The sequence below is a fragment of the Mus caroli genome, chromosome 14, assembly GCF_900094665.2.
Source record: "Mus caroli chromosome 14, CAROLI_EIJ_v1.1, whole genome shotgun sequence".
NCBI classification, from domain to species: domain Eukaryota; kingdom Metazoa; phylum Chordata; class Mammalia; order Rodentia; family Muridae; genus Mus; species Mus caroli.
This window is the reverse complement of record NC_034583.1, coordinates 5460624-5481203: the sequence shown is the minus strand read 5'-3', so window position 1 is coordinate 5481203 and position 20580 is coordinate 5460624. Positions and strand designations below refer to the sequence as shown.

Genomic DNA, 20580 nt, shown 5'->3' with positions numbered 1-20580 from the left:
ATCCACCAAGAAAGTTCCCTTTCAGAAAGAGACACACTTCCCACAAAAGGCCTTTCTCCACTGGAGTGTTAACCATTCTACACTCATTTTGCCCTTTTTAACAATTTATCATAAAATGAAGGTAAAAAATCTCAAAAAATAAAATAGGGAGGCTGGCAACATAGCTTTTACTGCCAAGTCCGAAAGCCTGAGTGCAGACCTTAGAAGTACATATCATTGGAGCCATATTTAGGGATATGCCATCCCTTTCCATTCCATTTGTGCCCTGAAGTGAAAGCATGAAAACTGGAAATTGGGGTGAATATGGACAAATGTAGGAAGTCTTGAAAAATTAGCAGATGGGCTTCCCAGGAAACAGGAAACTTGTTTCTTTGAGCTAGTAATTCCAGCAGCAAAGGGACATCAGCCAACATGCCTCTATACCCATACTATCCTGAAGGCATCTAGCCTTGCCCAGTCTTGGAAGCCAAGCAGGATANGACCTGGATAGTGCTGAGATGGAAGAGCAGCTGGGATGTGATGAGAGGTCAGCATGCCCCTTTGGAATAGCCTTTGAGCAACCCCTAAATAACCAAAGAGGTCAGATGAGTAGCTTGAAGCTAGAACGTTGCTAGGATAGTCAATGTGGTGACTCCTTAGAGATACCTAAACCTCTGCCTGACTCGGAACATGTGCCCCACAGAGGCTGCGTGTCTCATTCCTTTATGCCTTTGCGAAGTCTCCCCACTGGTCATGCTTTATTGTCTGGCTCCTACATAGATGCTCTTTATCTTGAACTGTTTTCTTCACCTGCTACTATAGTTTCTCCTAGATACTTATTTCCAGAACTTAAATGAATACTAAACTATTAATAACATTTTTCTTTTACCCCTAGAGTATTTATAACCCTTTCACGGTATGAGAAATGCTTCCTGCCTCACATTCTTACTAGAACCTGAGTCATATGCCCTCTGAGAGTCCCATTTTTCAAATCTGGAAGGACTCTAAGAAGAAAACAATTGATCTGATCCTCATTGTAATAGATAAGGAAATGAAGCCAACAGACTAGGCCACTAGCCAAAGCCTACCAAGTAGCTAATGGTCAACACAGGATGGGAAATTGAGGTTTCTAATTCTTTTAACACACTAAACTATCTTCCCCTTAAGTCTGTCCTAATCTACAAGAGGGAAAATTCCATCTGTAAACTGGAACATAATAAGTATTTCTGACTTTGGAAGCCACATGGTCTCTGCCACAACTACTCAGCTCTCCCCTTTGACTACAAATACAGCAATGGACAATGTGTAGATAAACGGACACTCATGTGTTCAAATAAAGCTTTATTTCTGGATGTTGAATTATCAGTTTCAATAATTTTCATCTAATATAATATTATTCTCTTTCAACCACTTAAAAATGAAAAAGCCATCTCAAATTATTGAACAGTGAAAATCAGACAGTGGACTCAATTTGGCCCCTGGACCATATTAGCCATTGGAAATGTATCTGGGATAGCCAATTCCCTTGCAGATAACCATGAGTGAGTTAAACCAGAATCATAATTTAGAAAGATGGTTTTGAGTTCTTACTGCATGCCAGGTGCTCTGCTAGCACCGTGTGTGATGCCAACCTGCTGAGTCTCACAAGCACCCTCAGAAGAAGATACTGTTTGTCCTCATGTTTCACAGTTGAAGATGAGATCATAGAAACTATGGAAGGCTAAGTGATTTCAAAGACCATGGAACTACTAATGAGTGTAGTTGGTGTTCCAGCTATATATTTTCCTGTAGTAACTCCTGAGAAATGTTTAGCCTTTCTGAGCCTCAGTATTCCAATCTACAATTAATTGAATTAATTAGATATAAAGTGCCCTGGCTAGTATTATAGTATATAGTATTATAGTATGCCCCCAGATACCTGTAGTTGATACCTCTCCATAGTCTTGAGTGTTTGAATATTGGTCCCCAGTCAGTAGCAGAGTTTGGGTGTGTTTAGGAAGTATGTCGTGGGGAAGTATAGATGTTTCAAAAGCCACATGCCACTACAAAATCCTATCCTAGACCATCAGACCTTTCCCACAGTCCTTCTGGGGAATGTGTGCAGGGGATAGCATTGAGGAACTAGGACAAAAGGTGGCACTTTATTCAATGGCTTAGTTACCTATCATTGCAAAGCATCCTATGCCAGAACCATTGATTTAAAGTGATCATTGCACCCAGAAATGGTGAAGTGCATCGTGTAATCCTGGAAATTGGGAAGTAGAGATAGTAAGACTGGGAGTTCATGATTAACTAACAATATAGTAAGTTTGAATCCAGCCTGGAGTATGTTAGATCCTATCTCAAAAGGAAATAAAATAACTAATATATTTTGCTAACAGTTTGTTGGGTTTGTAGTCTCAGGAGAGCTGGGACAGAAAGTTGTTTGGCTCTGTCCCTGAGTTGTACCCTTAGCTGCATTTGGCAGGTGGCTAAGCTGGGCTGCTACTGAATGTCTGCTAATGCGGCCTCTTTCTTCATTGGGCTTCCTTCCCCTAGTGAGGGATGTCATCCCCGCCAGGTTTTTCCAAGCGATTTGAGCTTCTCCACAGTGTGACAGCCTTCTGATAGACTCATTTAAATGGCAGCTCGCTTTCTAGAGTGAGAACACAGACACCTCCAATCAGGATACTGTGCCACCTCTATCACAATCTGTCTGTCAATGCTGTCACCGGCCAGCCTGGTCTCATGGAGAATGGAGGAACAGAATCCAATTCTCAGTGGAGGAGTGACCATGGAGAGGGAGGAGCAGAACCTGGGACAGGAATGTTTGAAAAGGATTAACACAAAGTGAACTGGACCTCAGGACTGTGATCAATGTGAAGATCCGTCTACAATCAGCCAATCTATATAACCTTTGTGAGCTTATACATAAGGAGGAGAGTCTGAGGGAAGGACGAGTCCTCAACCTGGGGTATGCTGGTGGAAAGGGGGAGATAACCAGGCCCCTTTCATACCTGAAATATTCTCACTGTGAGCTGGAAGCAACCACATTCCACCACAGGACAAAGTAAGGGCCCATGATCCAGTTCTCTAGCACACATAACCAACTGTGCCAATAGCTCACCTCCATTACTTCTTTAATGTTTTACCTGAACTAAGAGAATTGATGCAAGTGACATGCTTGAAACCGTGTCCTGCATGTGCCAGGCACTTAAGAAATCCCTCTCTTAGGCTGCAGAGAGGGCTCAGTAGAGACTTCAAATGAAGAGACCTGGGTTCAAGTCCTCAGAACCTGTATAAGGAGCCTGGCATAATGTCTTGTACGTATAAACCCAAGCATAGTGAGATGGCAGAGACAGAACCCTGAAGCTCAAAGGCCATCTAGCCTAACCTACATGATGACATTCTAGGCCAATGAAAGACCTGGTCTCAAACAAAGAGGTTTGAAGATGACTTCAACACCCAAAGTTGTCCTCTATCTACTGGGACACACACGCACACACATTCACACATATACATACACACATAAACACACACACACATACAGAGACAGACAGACAGACAATGTACATGTACCCCTGCACCTGCAAGTACACCCATACCCATACACATGTTAATATGTTTTTAAATTAATAAACCATAGGACACACTCACACATGAACTGGGCTATGTATTATCATTACTTCTCTTCCTTTACCAGGGAGAAAATTGATGCCTGGCCCACCATGGCAGGGACAGAACCAGATGACAGCCAAGGCATCAGCCTCCTGATGCCCACTTTAAGGGAACAGGGACCCTAACCTCTTCTCATATGTGTGGCGAGTACTAGCTCCCTTATAGCTAAGAGACCCTCTTTTTTTTTCTTAATCATCCACTCAGAATGCTGGGACTCAAACACCCACTTCTAAAAACTTCAGGAAACCTCTAGCTTAAGTAAAGTGTATCATACCAAATTCCTTCTGATAGTTTTTTTTTCTCCAGGCAACACCGTGTGCCTGGAGGTGAGAAAAGATAAGAGATATTCTGTTCCTTGACATGGTCAATTTTCTAGGGCCAATGAGATGGTTCAGGGAATAGAGAGACTGCAGCCAAATCCAAGGACCTGGGTTTGATTCCTGGAGCATACATAGTGGAAAAAGAGAACTGACTCAGAAAGTAATCCTCTGAGTATACAGGCACCTTGGCACCATGCATGCACACAGGCACACACAGAGAGCGAGAGAGACAGAGAGATAGAGAGACGGAGACAGAAAGACAGAGAGAATCAATCAATCAACCAATATAATAAAAGGTTTTTTTAAAAGAACCTGTATTCCATATAAGAGGAAAATGATGGATGAAAACTGAGCTAGGAAGAGAGCTTAGCTGAAGAATGGAGTTGATTGACCAAAGCACTGTTTTACTGAACTGCCTTTACTTAAGTCTCATCCCTAGGACGGTCTGTTTTGAAGACATGAGAAGAAGGCACCAAATCCTGGCAGCTAGCCCTTGCACGCCATGGTGCTCGCACTTTGAGATGGTAGGGTGGTCAGCAGTTTCAAAGCAAAGGAAGCCTGACAGGCAGGGGTGGAGTCCACTCACACAGAGACTGTGGGGAGAAAGAACAGCCTAGGCAATAGCTAATGCAGTTGTCTGTGTTCAGATTTCTTTTTTTCTTCCATCCTTGAGTCTTGTCCACCAGATTACTGTTTGAAAAAAAAAAAAAAAAAAAANACCTAATCCACTTCTTTTTTTTTTTGGTCTGTGCATTGATTTAATAGTATCAACCCCTGAGGTCCTCATGGTCTGCACCTGGGTTGCTTTTTTCCCCTAATGAAGCAAGAGAAGTGGTTTAAGCCCCTGCAGGGATCTCTGTCAAAGCTACACAATGATTAACTCAGGTCCCCTTATTAGGAATGGACTGAAGAAAATCCCTTAGTCATCAGCATTGGTGAGTGTTCAATGAAAAGATTACCTTGGGCACCTGAAAAATAATGGCAGTGCTCAATAGAGGGACCATTAAACCGGCTACACACACCAAGTCAGGTGGGCGTTGAGGGAATTAGCTGGAACACGGAGGCCTAAGAAACACTTTTGGACCTTCTGCCCTGCCCGAGTCAGCCCTATGATTATTTAACCTCTATGTGTTCTCCTGGAGAGGCATTTTAGTTTGTATCTACACATAAACACAGATGTGTGTGTGTGTGTGTGTGTGTGTGTGTGTGTGTATGTGTGTGTGTGTGTGTGTGAGAGAGAGAGAGAGAGAGAGAGAGTCAGAGAGAAAAACAAAGCTGAATGACAAGTCCAAACTTCAAGTCCTATTGTTTATTCTCTTAGCCTTAGTTTTTCAACTGTAAAATGGGAATATTAATAAGGTCCCTGTTCAGAAGGTTCATACATGGATTAAATACACAACACTCAACAATTCAAACTCATTAATAAGAAGTAAACAGTCAAAACTGGGTTTTAACTTATTGTTAGTTGTTTAAAAGGAGCTGAGTATTTGAAGCTATTGTGTGTTTGGATGTCATCAAAGAAGTGTTGGACTCATGGCCTATGTTCTATTGCTGTGACCTTTGTTCTTTAGCTGCGGCCTTTGTTCTATAGTGACTTAGTTGCCGGCCTGTGGATTCGTGGGCTGCATCTCCACTTCCACAGCCTCTCTTGATTTAGATCTCCTTTTCTGTTCTCATTTCCGGGGAATGGTTGTACCTTGTGGGTCAGAGCCAGCGAGCTAAGGAATATGCCAGAGAAGGGAATGGTGATGTCCTATGAGAAGGCTGGTCAGAAAGAGTCCCAGGGAAACAGGACCAGATGAAGCTAAACTTCCTGCCTCTCCTTTGAGGGCAAGTGAACCCCTGCTCCGAAGTGATACATACCTAGTGCCTGAGGGCAAGTCCTTCTTCCGTTTCCACACAACTGGGTCCCAGAGAAGGGAGGGTAGCTTCACTAAGCATATAACTGAGGCAGAACCCTGAGATAATACCCAGAGTACTTGGAAATATTTGGATATGCTTTGAGAAGAAACAGGATTCTGCCTGGGTCCTCCAGCCTCAGAATTGGCTCAGATACCTGATAGTACTCTGGGGAGATCCCAGCTTCCTTTTCATAGCAAGAAATTGCCATAGGATAGAGGCGTGGAACAGCTACTACCAGCTGAGTGAGGAGTACCCACTCTCTGCAGTAAGCTGCTGTTCCCAGCAGGTCCAGTAGCAATAGCTGCTCTTAGTACTATTAACATGATTGGATGGACTTGGCTGGATCATCTCAGTCTCTGGCTTCCCTTTGAGTAACATTATTACTGTTCCACTTACAAAGGAGGCTCAAAGGCACCAAGCTAGAAAATGGGCTAAAAGCCAGACTTCTAACCCAGACAATCCTGAACCCATACTCTTGGGCCATGAGAAGACTTCTTACAGAGTTAAAAAAGTAAAGATATTGTGCGCACACACACACATAAACACACACACACAGTTTTGGTAACCACTGATGAAAAACTCCTTAAGACAGAAGATTGCTTCGGAAAGCAATCTCTTTACCCATTAAGGAATGTTTATCATATATCACAGACAATAGACTTGGATAGCTGTCATTTATTTGATTCAGAGGCAGTGCCTAGTTCATTCTCAGGTAATCATATAGTGTGTGTGTGTGTGTGTGTGTGTGTGTGTGTGTGTGCGCGCGCGCGCGTGCATCAGTCAACTACATGGGGTAGGAGTGTGGTTTAAATGCCAACCACAGATATTGTCACTTGGTGCTGTCTACCTTATTTTGAGACCGTGTGTCACATTAGTTGAAATGGAAGTCATTGATTGGCTCAGCTCGCTGACCAGAGAGCACCAGAGATCCCATCAGTTTCCAGCTCTTTCTTGACACGGGCTTTGGAGAGCAGACTCAAGTCTTCACGCTTTGCAAGACAAAATGTTACCAACTGAGTCACTCCACAGCCTGCAGACTTGGAGTTTGTGCAGATGAATCCAAGGTCCTAGGGATTGGGAAGATCTAGCCATTCTTCTTTACCCAGAATGCAAGTTACCTAAAGGCATGAAAGTGAAAAGAACTTTGGTGCTTAAAGACTGTTCTATGGCATCACACAGGGAAGGGGGTCCCAGAGCCTGAGTCTAGTCTCTCCTTCTGCTGCTCTAAAAATGGGGGGAAGGAAGAGATGAGGAGAAGAAAGAAGAAGGGTTGTTGACCATTTCCTGCCTCACAAAGAGGCTAAAATAAGAGAAGGAAAGGCTTTGTAAAGGAAAAAAAAAATAGATCTGCAACCTTACTCCTAGTGAGAGAGAAGACATGAGCCCCCAGAGGTGGCAAGTCTCTGCTGGGATGATGCTCACTGGGCAGGCCTTCTGGGAGCCCACTCTTTTCCTCCTCCCTTGCCCTGATTTGGTGATTTGGAACTGTCATACGAATCTGAAGCCAACAAGGATGTGCTTTCAATAAACTACTAGAAGATTCTAGATTCTAATACTTGCCACTCATTTCCCAAGCAATGGGTCTTCTGCTTCACTCTCCCTCTAGACTATACCTCCAGTCTCCCTTCAACTCTACCCTCAGCATCTTTCCTAAAGTTTAATGCCACAGCCCAAGACAATAATCTACCTCTCAAACCACAATAGGAGTACAATTTCCCCTAAACTATTATTTTTTCTGTTATAATGTGGATAGGGAAAGGTCTGTAAGATCTGGTGGATGACCAGATGAAGGATAAGCCAAGAGCTAAGGAGCTGGCTCACAAAGCCTGATGACCTGAGTCCACTCCCCATTGTCCACATGGAAGGCAGATTCAGCAATATCCTCCTATGGTCCCAGTACTGGAAAAGGAAAGACAGAAAGATTCTTGGGGCTTACTTGCCAGCCAACTTAGCCAGACCACTGAACTCCAAGTTCAGTGAAAGACTTTGCCTCAAAAAGCAAGTACATGGAGAAGCATCCAAAAGGTGCCTAGTGTTCATCTCTGGCCTACACACTGCGTGCGCACACGCGCGCACGCACGCACACACACATGTGCACATGTGTGCATGCATATCTAAGCTGGGACTGAAAACTGGGACCGTATAAGGGTACACAAAGTTTTCATTCACGTCACAAGCTTGCCTGGCCTCCCCAAAGGAATAGAATTTGTAAGGAAAAGAATTTGACTGGTGTCACTCTCTGGTAAATGGCGAGAAGGCGTGCTTAAAGGTTGATCATTTCAGCTGTAGCAAAACTCCTACCAACTGCTAAGCATCAACTTGACAGAGCAAAGGAGGCGCTTTCTCGCTGAGAGCAGCTCTTTAGCCAGCACCTGCTCTGACCACTGATACTTCTGCTCCTATGGCTTTCTCTTTCCCGAGCACTGAAGAGACGGGAAATTGCAGAGTGGCAGCCTGGGCTTAGTAAATGTGCGTGTACACCTACCTGACTTCCCTCTCTTGTGGCTGAGAACACGGACACATAAGTTCCTAAAACTTGAGCCCATCAAGATATTTTGCAAAGTGAAAAACATCTAGTAATTTGTAGATAATATTGTATGTGGGGGGGGAACATGTGCGAGTCGGGGGTGCTTAATTTACCAGTGTTTGGAATAGGATAGGAATGGACAGATTTATAGAGGGAATCACTGTGTGTACCCAAAAAAGTGTCTCTTCTCCTAGTAGTTTTTACAAAGAATTCACCTCTAACCACTACTGTATTGATCACAGCAACGGTTCAGGGTCTATTGGGTTTGTTCCTTAGCCTCCTTGAAAAGGTTAAGCCAGCACTGTTCTCATGTTCTCCCTCTGGTTCCTGCTGTCCAGACTTCCCCTTCCAAGCCAGGCAGCCTTAGCTGGTGACAGCTGAGTAAGGCTGAACTAGTCTTTGCTCAAGTAACATTTTGTGGTGGCCAGATGCTGATCCAAAAGAAACCAAATTATAATTGCAATCAGTGTCCCTCTCAGAGAAGCTGTAGCAAGAAGAAACTGGAACCATCAAGGTGCCGTGACCTTAGTGGAGAAGTGAAAGCATGGGTTGCCATGAAGTAGCCAATGGATGTGTGTATCCCCCACTTTACCACACACATTCTCATGTTTCCTCATGTCATCAGACCAGCAGTCATACTGAGTATACAGCTTTGTTGCCCTGTTCCAGAACTCTAGAAAGCAGCCTGAAGGACTTGGCAGGATTTCCCCATGGCAAAAGCAAATTTTGAATCTCAAGGTGGAAGTCTATCTACACTAGTATAGATTTCCCAAGCACCTGGAACTCACCAGATTTGCTTATCAGAACTTAATTCCAGATGGTTCCATGCTTAGGGCATCCCTGGACTTTGTGGCAATTCATGCCATCTCTGCAACTGGACTTCTCATGATTGCTATCTTTCATTTTCAGGCTCCCAGAGACAAAGTCTCAAGTGTGTCACAGAGTGTGCATGCGGTAGCGCTAGACTGGAACCCAGGACTGAATCCACACTCCTTGTTCCAACACTACTCTCTGACACCCAAAAATGAATTTCATAACCATTCCCTGTATTTTTCATACGGATTTTTAGTGCCTGAAACCAAAAGTCATATGGCAACAGCTTTGCTGTTAGCCCAAAATATTCTGCTTGAAAACCTTGTGGAAAACCATGCATGCCTTTTATGCTAAAAGGCTTACCACATCCCTTCTACTTAAAAGTCTGGACTATCAGACACCAAGCTTGGAAGAATTCAGGACAACCTGCAGCCAAATTATAAAGACTCCAGGTGCCAGGAATGCTGACCCTCTTGATTACTGATACAGACTTAAGGGCACTCTCCCAGTAAGTCCAGGTTTAGGCAGTCACCTGTCTATATTTTAAAGGAAGGGAGGAAAATGCCAAACACCGGTGCCAGCAAAAGAACCTGAAACTGTAAAACTGCTCACTGTCCCCAAGCAGTGGTCATGGCTTGAAACAAATGGAGTAATTTTCTTTTTAGTGACTTTTGTTTTTCCTGGTCAGCTTTGTGAATTGGAATAGGCACATCATCTGAACTCATCTGAACTCAGATGATGTCTGAGCTGTGGACAGGAAACACAAACCCTTGCCTAATATCCTCCTTTCTGTCTTCCTTAGGTGAAGGCAGCTTCCAAGTATGTGGACGTGCCTGTGAGTATCTGAATATTCATCACTGCTTGTGGTTGGGTTGATTTCACTTTTCTGGTTTCATGGGGTCTTGTCTGAGATTTGTTTGTTTGGGATTTTTGAGACAGGGTCTCTCTGTATCTCTGGCCGGCCTAGAACTATGCAGACCAGGCCAACTTGGAACATGCAGAGACTGACTGCATCTGTACCCAGTGCTGGGATTAAAAGACTGTGTCCTCTTTTGTGCTTTTCTTCCACCCACGAGTATGTGAGAATCACGTTTTGTTTAATGGTATCTGTTTCTGTGCTTTGCTTTCTTCACACCGGATGCTGTCCTCATACCTTGCCCCTAAGCTCTATATGGACCCTCAAAGTAAAAGATTGGGACAATTTTTCTCCATTGAGAAGAAGGCATGGTTTCCTGTATCAGAAAGAAAGGACCAATGTGTGGGTTAACCCAGCTCCCCCTTGCTTTTGTTCCTCTGCTTCCCTGTGACTCTCTTTCTGCTCATCGAGAATGCACCCCTTACAGCCCTCAGCTATAAATTTCAACAAGATTTCCAGTATTTTTTTGATTTAAACAAATAAATTCTGAATTTGTTCATTTGGGGGTCAACTCTGCAATTGTTTTAAGGAAAACTTACAAAACTGTCCAGAATTAGTACTGGCCTCATTAATGAAGAGAACCCTCAAAGTTCACAGAGAAGGCACTTGAAGTTGCCCAAATTTACATTTAAATTGAGGTTAAGTACTACACATGAATGCTAAAGTGTGGGATTACCTGAGACAAATCAGAAGACATTTATAGACAGACTTTGCCCTGCCTATTAGCAAAATAAAATTGGAGAGATTTTTAAATATATTCCTATAAAGAGGGAAAGAAAATGAAGTTGTTTCTCCATTTCTAACAAAAGTGGTGTGAGTCTATTATAAAATATTAAATTTAGGAGCTTATCTCAACAGTCGCCGAGGGGCTGGTCCTGAGCCGTTCTCATTCTGAACGTGGTTAAGTACCCTCCTTGTTCAAATACTTATTTGTGAAAATTTGTTTTTTTCTAAAAGGATTTATATTAACATTTAAATTCATTTCCCCAGGAAGCTAAGTGTGTAATGGTTTATTGGCTTATTTCTCAAAGGAAGACAAAATGGAACATTGGAGTGACTGTGGCATTAGCATGCATTTTGTTTGTTTAATGAAAGAATGTACAATCAATAATTATGTTTGAATTTATACAATACCTCTCATCAAGGGGCCCTGACTCCTTCCCATAGGCAGGAGAATGGGGAACAGAAAAGACTCACAGAGCCACAACTAGGAGAGCATTTTACTCCTTTAAGCTCCTTTAGTACAAAGTCTCCCTTTATGTGAAATCTCTGTCTATGCTATTCCATCTTTAAAATGAAGACACCTCACAGCTAGGTGTGCTACATGTGTGGCCCTCACACAGCGCTTCCGAGCCCTCCGTAGATGTGCATGCAGTGAAGGGCATTTCAGGGTGTGACGATACCCAGAGCAAAGGATGGATGAATTTGCTGCCTTAGCACTATCCTCCACTGGGCTTCAAGAGTGCCTAGCTCCCAGCACAGAGATCTGATGTCTTCAGCTTATGCCTCAAACCAGAGAGGCAATCAGATAGTAACAGTAGTTCAAGGCTATTCTATTCAGTGAGGCTCAATATATGAAGAAATTTGATTTAGCATCAGGGTTAACATCAAAACACATGTGAGCCACATTTTAGAAAAGTCAGAAAAGGTTTAGCAATGTTTTATGCCTCAACCTAATAGCTTCCCAGGCCAGGTCTAGCTTTCTTCTGAAGATGGGGTAAAATGGACTTGATAATAGTGAGTGTTTTCTAAGATCAGTAATTGTAAAGACACTTGTCCATGGATGGTGCCATGCTAGAAATTTGAGGATATCAAAGAACAGAAATGACTTTGCTGAGTTTCCTTCTGGAGGGGCAGAAGAAAACGACACAGCTTAGCTCCCAATGTGGTTTATCTTCCATTGATGACACAGAGTGTAATTATAACCATCTCAGTCAAGCCTGTGACTCACCCACTACGTGCCCATCATTGTTTTAGGACCATCAACACTTAATCTTTGGAACTTCTCCATTTTAAAGATGGGAAAAGGAAAATGGAGGCTTACTCACTCTGGGAGGGCCAGGCAGCTGACAGCAGTGCAGCTCATACTACAAACTATGCTCTTAAACACTGTCACACTACAAGATGAGTTTAGTTAATGCACAGACACATAGTTGAGTGATTATTCTAGTGTTAGAAAATAATGTAATCAGTAGACCAAATCCATAATGGTACCAAAAGCTAATGGCTTAGGACAATGCTGCATGTTGAAAGCAAATGGATTAAATGTTTACTTTTATAGCTGGTAGCAATATAGTAAGTATTACAGAAAATAAATAATTCCATAGAAAATTACTCCACACAATACACATATGAATATGCCGTATTCACATACAGTAAGTAATCATTTACTTTTGAAGACAGCCCTGTAAGGCGCCATCATTCATTTCCTCCTGTTCATCAGAAGAGGAAACTGAAGAACCCAAAAGGTTAAAGAGTATGTGCAATGTCACCTGAGCAAGAAGTAGGCAGGGAAGAGTTGGTAGTATGGGGTTGGTGGTAGAGCCCGTCTACTTTAGTTTCCAAGATTCCATGCACACAAAATCAACCTTCTAGTACTGTTTACACGTTGGAAACAGCAAAGCAGTGCAAATAAGGGAGTTGGTGGCTAGGTTGGTGTTGGGTGGGTGGGTAGATGAGTCATTTGCGGTTTTTGAAGAACCACTTCACTTCCATACCAGGATGCACAGCAGTAAGACATGGCAAGAATTTGGGCATTGTTTAATGACATTTTCATAGATTTCTAGCTCTCATAGCAAGTGGTTCTGATTCAGTGGCTCTGGGATGGAGCCTTTCAAATCTTTCTAAAATGTGTTTCCCATTCTTCTGTAAAAGAATGAAAACCTGTGGGCTAAGTCAGTAATTTTTGACCCAAAACACCTAGATGTTTTTGTTTTAGCTGCTTGGCAGATTCTGTGGGCCCAGGCACCATTTCTGTAAAGTTTTGTAGGCCCTTTGGTATTTGCAGCCAGGCTTATAAGCCCAAATGCAATCACCTTAAATCCTGTCTATCTGCAAACTCTTTGTTTTCTATTATAAGGTTTCTGACACAGTTTGAATGTAGTTCCATGTGTAAACCACGAGTTTATTATCACAGAGAATTTTTGCTTACTGAGTCCCACTAGCAGAAAGTGGCACTATTCCCCATAACTCAGAACATTTCTTCCTCTTGTTATAGTGTTTGATCCTTTCTTGTACAATTGGCATTCATACTAAAGACTTACTTAAGATGCCAAAAATCAGGGTTTGTATTCCCTGCCTAGAACTATCTGGCAGGAACTGTTGAAGATGAAAACGTCCCATTTGACCAAATCCATTGGTGGTTTTATTTCTAAACTATGTCTTCCGCATGTGGTAATGTCAGCTCTACAGTGATTTTTGTGTATTTGTTTAGATGCTTTCTGAAGTCTGTGTTCTATTCTGTCCATCTGTCACAGCCATATCTAAAAGCCACCACCTAAAGGCCGATCCAACCAGGAAGACACAGTACTGATACAATCCCTAGCTTACCTCGTGACGTTAGTTGTTCAGTCAGGTGTTGTGATTATCTTGTAACTGATACTTAGAAGTCAGTTTTCTTATCTGTCAGAACTTTTGATTTTAGTTTAATACTTAATAATACTTAACAACAAATACTTAAAATGCATTTATTATACATCTTTCCTGCCTTTTATACCCCTGTCATTTTAATTGATGTCCTGATTGCAACTGAATCTTGTCTTAGGGACTCATGTTCACCACCATGACTACCTCAATATGGTACCAGCATAGTGCTCCCTGTAAGTCTTTCCAGGGTATAAGCTCTTTTCCCCAGGAGTCCCAACAGTTGGTGAGCATGAGTGTCTGATGAGGCGGTCTGTCCTCCCAGAATAGCACTGTCTCATTAGTACACAATTCCCAGACAATTTTTTTCTTCCGTCTCCTCCATTTCTAGTTCATCAAGAGATGGAAGCCCAACTTGTTTGAATGAGATGTGGTACTCACATCAAAGGAAGGCAGTTGTGAACAGGAGAAAGAAAACTAATTGTGCAGAGACCGCATTTGTATCTGTTTATTGTCTCTATCAGGTCTCCTTTTCCTTTCTAAGTCAAAAGTAGATGCTAATAGTAAAATTTAATATCAAGGGGAGGGGATCATTGCAGTATAAATCTATGTTGCAATGTGTAATTTTCAAGACATTTTTATATACATTATTACAGCTGCCAGTCATAGTCCTTGAAGGTCAGATAAAGAGATAATCATCCCACTCTGAGGCCCCATAACTAGGGTCTGGAGATGGTCAAATGGTCTGCATATTATTTGGGAAGAAGTAAGAATCCACACAGTGGAATGAAGAGCTCTAAAAGGGAGGTTACTGGTCATCCATTCATGAATTTGTCCATCCAGCAAATATTTACTGAGTACCTACGAGGTACCAGGCATTGTTCCATTCCCGTGTGCTAAGAATATAATTAAAGATTAACCAAAGCCCTGCTCTTTGTGGAGCTTTTGTTCTAAGAGGAAAAGCCAGATAAAATCCCAAAGTTTAACACATGATGAAATATCAACACTTGGTAAATGGTGCAATGATAGATAAATAAACCAGTAAGAGTCAAACCAAACAGATTTTTTAATCCAGAGTTCTACATCTCAAATACATGCCCTCTTCAGGAAGTGAGTTTTCCTGAAAGAGAAGATATGCTGAAGATCTCAGCATTATAAACCACTGTTCCCAACATGGTAAGTTACTAAGACTGGCTACATCTGACTTTTACTTCATCTAGTCTCTAAGATGTACCCAGGAAAAGGCTAGATAGCAAGTATCCCCAGGAAGACATGAAGCACTAATAATAAGTTTCTCAGTTCCCCAGGTAAGGATCCCATTACTAAGAATATCTTTTGGTGTGCAGCTGCCAAAGAGAGGGGAGCGATGCACCTGCTTAAAACTGATTCCATCTCATTGGAGAACTACTGTTGTTTTGTATCATAAAACTGGTACAATTACAGGACCATCATGGAAACTGCTCCATGCATTTGCTGAAAATTGCTTAGAAGTGTAACATTTGATACTGTGGCTTTGGGGTGTCCCTCATTGTTTTTCAAATTAATACCTTGTCATTGTTTCAGCATGTGTTAAGAAATGTTACTAGTATCCTGGGGGCCAAGCATTGGCCCTTTGCTTGATAATTGTAAGCTTTGTATCAGGAGAAAAAAAATACAGTCCTACTGTTTCCAACCCTTCCTCATTTTCACCCTGGAAATTACACAGAAGTGTTAACTAACTTCAATTTGCAGTGCCTGACAGTCACGTCTTGTAGAGAAATGATACTTTGTGATCTAAGGTAAATCATAGTAATGAAAACTAATCTTAGAGTTATTAGCAAACATACATCTCTACTGTAGACATTTAAGGGATCTATGGCAGCTCTCCTAATGACCCATAGTACAGTGTTTTAATAGGTTTCTTTGGAGATAACTTTGATTTCTGACATCTCAAGCAGTGCACATTCTGGTTTGGTTTTATTTGTATGCTATTTTTTCGAAATAAATCATTTCCTACCTACTGGATGCACAACCTGCCTAAAATCTAATTAATCTAAAAACAGCCCCCCCTTTCCCTGCCTTTCTTCTTTTCTTCCTTTCTCTCTCTCTCTCTCTCTCTCTCTCTCTCTCTCTCTCTCTCTCTCTTTCATTCACTCATTCATTCATTCATTTATTTTTCCCATGCCTAAAATTACCAGGCTGCAATAGAAGGCAAAGGCAAGTGGCCGAGCATCTTCTCTGAGTTAAGTACCCACAAAAACTCACCAGATGCTCTTAGACTGAACTGCCCTCCAGTGGGCTTTGAGTTGAAGGCAATTGTCTGAAATAGGGTTTCTGAAGTACTTTTTATATTTTGTTTTACACAGAGAAAGGGATAATAGAATACAGAATACAGTTGGATTTTTCTAACAGTAGTTTCTATTTAAAACAAAGCCAGAGAATGCCCCCTGGGTGATAAGAATTGTGTCTATCAGCTAGTGAGAGAGAGAGAGAGAGAGAGAGAGAGAGAGAGAGAGAGAGAGAGAGAGATCCCTATAAAATTGCATTCAGATCTTCTGATAAACATGAAGGTGCAGTATTAACTCCTGGTCCAGAACTAGACAGAGGTGGTCATGAAAACAGAGGGAAGAGCGCAGGAGTCATGGGAAGAGGGACGGTGAGCGGGCTAACTGGGAACTCTCAAGATCTGAAGATCCATGTGCATATTTTCCTGTCTCTTTACAGAAACCCGGGATGGATGTGGCCGACGCCTACGTGACTTTCGTCCGCCATTCTCAGGATGTCCTTCGTGATAAGGTCAATGAGGAGATGTATATAGAAAGGTTATTTGATGTAAGTAAATGCCTTCTCCTCCTTGCAGCCCAAGGAGGGGAGCTTCCAAAATGTGACAAAATGAGAGACAGGAGGATAAGTCACATTTTGAGAAAATTGATTGGTCCTGATTCAAAGAGACTCTCTCCTCTCCCTCTGCCTTAGGCTCTTGTCTGTCGTATCTGTTCTGCACCCACTCCTGGTGTGGCTGTGTCTGCATCCCAGTCTGTGTGAAATGTGGACGGTACACAGCCTCCCAGCAAGCAGGCACATTCTGCACGGAGCTGGAGAGGCAGACTCCTTGAACCCATTCTCCTCCTTGCAATCTGGCCGTTTGTAGAGGACATGTTCCCACTGGTGATGCTGAGACCAGCACCACCTATCCTGGGGGTAATGCCTCCTTGATGCCAGCTGTGGTATGCAGATGTGCAATAAATGTCACATTGTTATGTCTTCCAATGTGTTAGAACTTCTGTAAAACTAGACATCTTCCATCCTGGGTGTTGCCAAAGGCTTTATGTGAGTCACTTGGTCAGTTCCTTTTGTAATCCATGGTGCTTCCTGTCCATCCACCTACCTCAGTAAGTCCAGTGAAAACCAAATGCATGGCAGGGTGGGGGGCCGGGGATGCCATGTCAATGCAAACCAAAACACAGAAAATGCAGGCTTCCTTGCACACACAGAAGTAGCTCTCAGGAAGACTTATTGCCACTGCAAAGTAAGCCACTGAGATCAAAAGGAACCTGCATGGATCTCAAACTGTCTGCCCATCTGAAGCCATTGCAGACAGAGTTACCTCATGTAGCCAGGTACATTGCTTCTAGTCCCTCAAATCTACCTGTAAAGACCTGGCCAGAGTGCACTGGAGATGATGTCCTCGTCCTAGTCTACTTCCACCCCCTGAAACGTGGGCCCCTCCTGTCCAGGCTTTCGTCGCTGTAATGCCAGCCGGAACATTAATGTTTTGCTCAACTGTGGAACCCTTGTTTCTGTATTTTTCCCGTAACTGTGTTCACCAATTGACGCTGCATTTTGTATGTTTTTGTCCCGTAGCTAAATGAGCTCATTGTTGGCACCGCTCTCTGATTCTGACTTTCTACGCTTTGTCTTCCAGCTCATTGACTTTCCTGGTGTGTTCAAAAGGCTTCTTCTGTCTCTCTTCTCTGCTCTGCTCTGCTCTGCTCTTCTCTTCTCTGCTCTGCTCTGCTCTTCTCTTCTCTTCTCTCCTCTGTTCCATGCCCTATACCCCTCTCTCCCTGCTGCACCTTCCTTTGATAAAACCCCTCTTACTTTTTAATTCCCATTTGTTCTCTCTCAGATTAAAATGGAACTTATCTCTCATGTCAAATGTTTTATCACATTATATCAAGTGGCATGAATTAGAATCAAATAATCTTCCTGTGTACATCTTCTAGCATGGCCCACATCCACCGAGAATGCCTCATACATGCATAAAACTCACCAGTGGGGCCTGCCCTCATACATGCAAAAAGTTCACCAGTGGGGCCTCCCCCTCTCTGCATGCGTGCCTCTAGCAAAGGCCTGAGCCCAGTTAGTCTGGGGGAACTGTTGCCCATCCAATAGGCATTGAAAACAGCAGCAGCAGCACCCTCAGGTCTATGCCTAGGGGTGTAGACTCTGCCCATCTCCACTGAATCCAATTCCAAACTACAAATTTTCAAGAAGCTTGTGGATGGCTCTTTTCAATGCCTAGATTGCCTAGGTTGCCTGGGTTTTCTGTTTTTCTTTGATGGTATCTTCTGGTATTCAGCTTTATGGGGAGTGTGTGTGTGTGTGTGTGTGTGTGTTTTCCTCTATGAATTTGTGTGCAAATAACCTATGATCCCTGAAACTTTAAAACATCTACTACAGAATCTGAAGCTTAATCTCTGATTTAACCTGGCTCAAGGAGGAAATTTTGTTTGAAGGTATTCCTGCTGAAGGCTGTGAGGCAAGTGATCTTTTGAGTGGCTCTTTGTATGGGAATTGCAACCAAATCTTCACTTGGAAGTTAAAAGGGAGCCTTATCTGGCACACATGGGGAAAATGGACTTCCTAACTAGAAGAACACAAGCACATTCCAGCCCTCTGGGCTTTAGTGTGAACCAATAATTAAAAGAAATATTCCTAATATACTTTGCAGAAGCAAGTTCTGTTTCAGGGTGTTTGTGGTGTGAATTCAAAAATTCACAAGTAGTAGTCCACTGAGCCAGCATCTATGGCAGCAGTAAATCTCTGAGAAACCACACACGCGTGCACGCGCACGTGCACACTCACGCGCACACACACACACACACACACACAGAGTTTAATTTCAGATTGCCCCAATTTTCTTTTCCCAATACAATCTTCACTCTCCTCCTCCGAGTGGATGATTTTGCCACTCTAACCATAACTCTTCTATGCAGTTCACCCTAGCCTTATAGAGAAAAAAAAATCACTTTTTAAAAAGCTTATTCAGACTTGAATTTCTTGGCCCTTTACTTCCTTATTCTCCAAATAACCAGGTCCCCTAATTTACGGATTCTATCGGTGCTAGGCAACCTAACTGTGGTACAAAAAAAAAAAAAAGTTATTGAATCTGTCATGGATTTAAAACATTTGTCATTTAAAAACCCAGAGCTTCTCAAAAGCTTCATTACCATGCAGCTTCAGTAATTTAATTCAGTACTTACTGTTTTTCTATAATCTAGCGGCAAATCATCAGATTACCAACATGTTTGATTATTTTTGGCTTCTGTTTCCTCAAGCATGGTGTTTACTCCTTTGCATACATGCTCTGTTACACTCTTGTGTCCAGTGAGATGAACTGGTAACGGGAATATCGAAGCAGAAGGGGTCTCATGAAAGCTGCCAGTCCACAGTTCTTATTACAGTGAACTAACGCTCTCTACCCCGCTCTCTAACGATAGGGTCCTGGGATGGCTTCCTAAACAATTGGCAGAAAACTATTGAGAAATACTTGTTGATCTGAGATATTTCTCTTCCAAATTGTTGCATTTTGATAAATGGCAGAAATGAATAATAGCAAATTAGCATTTTGAATGATGAAAAAATATAGATCTCTGAGATTGTTTGCGGTTTGGGGGTTGTTGGTTCTGACTGCCGTGTCTCTCCGGTTCTCTTCCTGCTGGCATCTGTCACTTGAGAAGCATGTTCTGAGACTCCTTGTTGTGTTTTTCTGTGTTTCCAGTCTTAGCTTTGTTTACCTGATAAATCCCCTGAGATCTTGCTCTTTAGTATCTTTTTCCACCCTCCCCGTTACTTTGTGCACTCTTGCAGGAAGGCTGGATGGCTTTTGATATATGTTTGTCTGTGAGAAAAATTTGGAATTCTAGCTGGTCATGTATTGGCTTGTTTTATGTTTTAACAAGGTTGCTTGCTGGTGATTTCTGAGCTGGGTTTGTTCTTTTTTCTCCTCTGCTTCATCACTGTATTTTGGCTGGGAGCGGGTGTTTGTGGGAGATTGTCAGAGCAGCAGTGTGGGCTCTATATGTGATGCTCTGCATTGTGTATTTACTTTATTATATAACTTAAGAACAGACTTTCCACATTCATCTCTACCATTTAAAAAAAATCAAACATTCTGTAGGTTTTTTGGAGAAATGCATTTAGATATAGTACTGCCTAAACAGATTTTTTTCCAGTGAAAGTTTCCCTGTTTAGTAACATAGTTGGTTTATATATTCTTTCTATAAAGTACCAACATTATATATTTAATAGTATATCTTTAAGACTGACTTCATCAATTCAAAATAATATTCTGATGAAGAGGAATCCCAGGACCATTCCCCATGGTACTTCTAGATGCCAAACAAACATTCTTATCTGCTTTTTTTTTATTTTTCGGGGAAAAAGAATGAAGCACAACTATATTGTTTTCATTTGCTGAAAAATAAGATTGTAATATTTAGAAACAAAATATTCAGACATTTAAATTAAGTGAATATCATAATAAGTGTAGCAGTGGATTAAAATCATTTCAGAGGAGCTAAATTTTTAGAGGAAAATTACATCAGTCTAAGATTCGAGAGGAAGCTTTGCCTCCTTGTCAATTATCGATGCTTTATAAAGAAAATAAAAAGCAGAGATTG

The 20580-nt window shown here is 42.1% G+C and overlaps 1 protein-coding gene across 25 annotated transcripts in view; it reads left to right on the top strand.

Moving 5' to 3' along the window:
- The window catches only part of Cadps (calcium dependent secretion activator), a 442533-nt gene that overhangs the window by 386729 nt on the left and 35224 nt on the right, over positions 1 to 20580 (top strand). For all 25 annotated transcript variants that reach the window (XM_021182627.2, XM_029468964.1, XM_029468977.1 and 22 more), the window contains 2 exons: positions 10001 to 10033; positions 16400 to 16507. In XM_021182627.2, coding sequence (XP_021038286.1) covers positions 10001 to 10033; positions 16400 to 16507 — 141 coding nt within the window. The remainder of the gene's footprint in view (positions 1 to 10000; positions 10034 to 16399; positions 16508 to 20580) is intronic.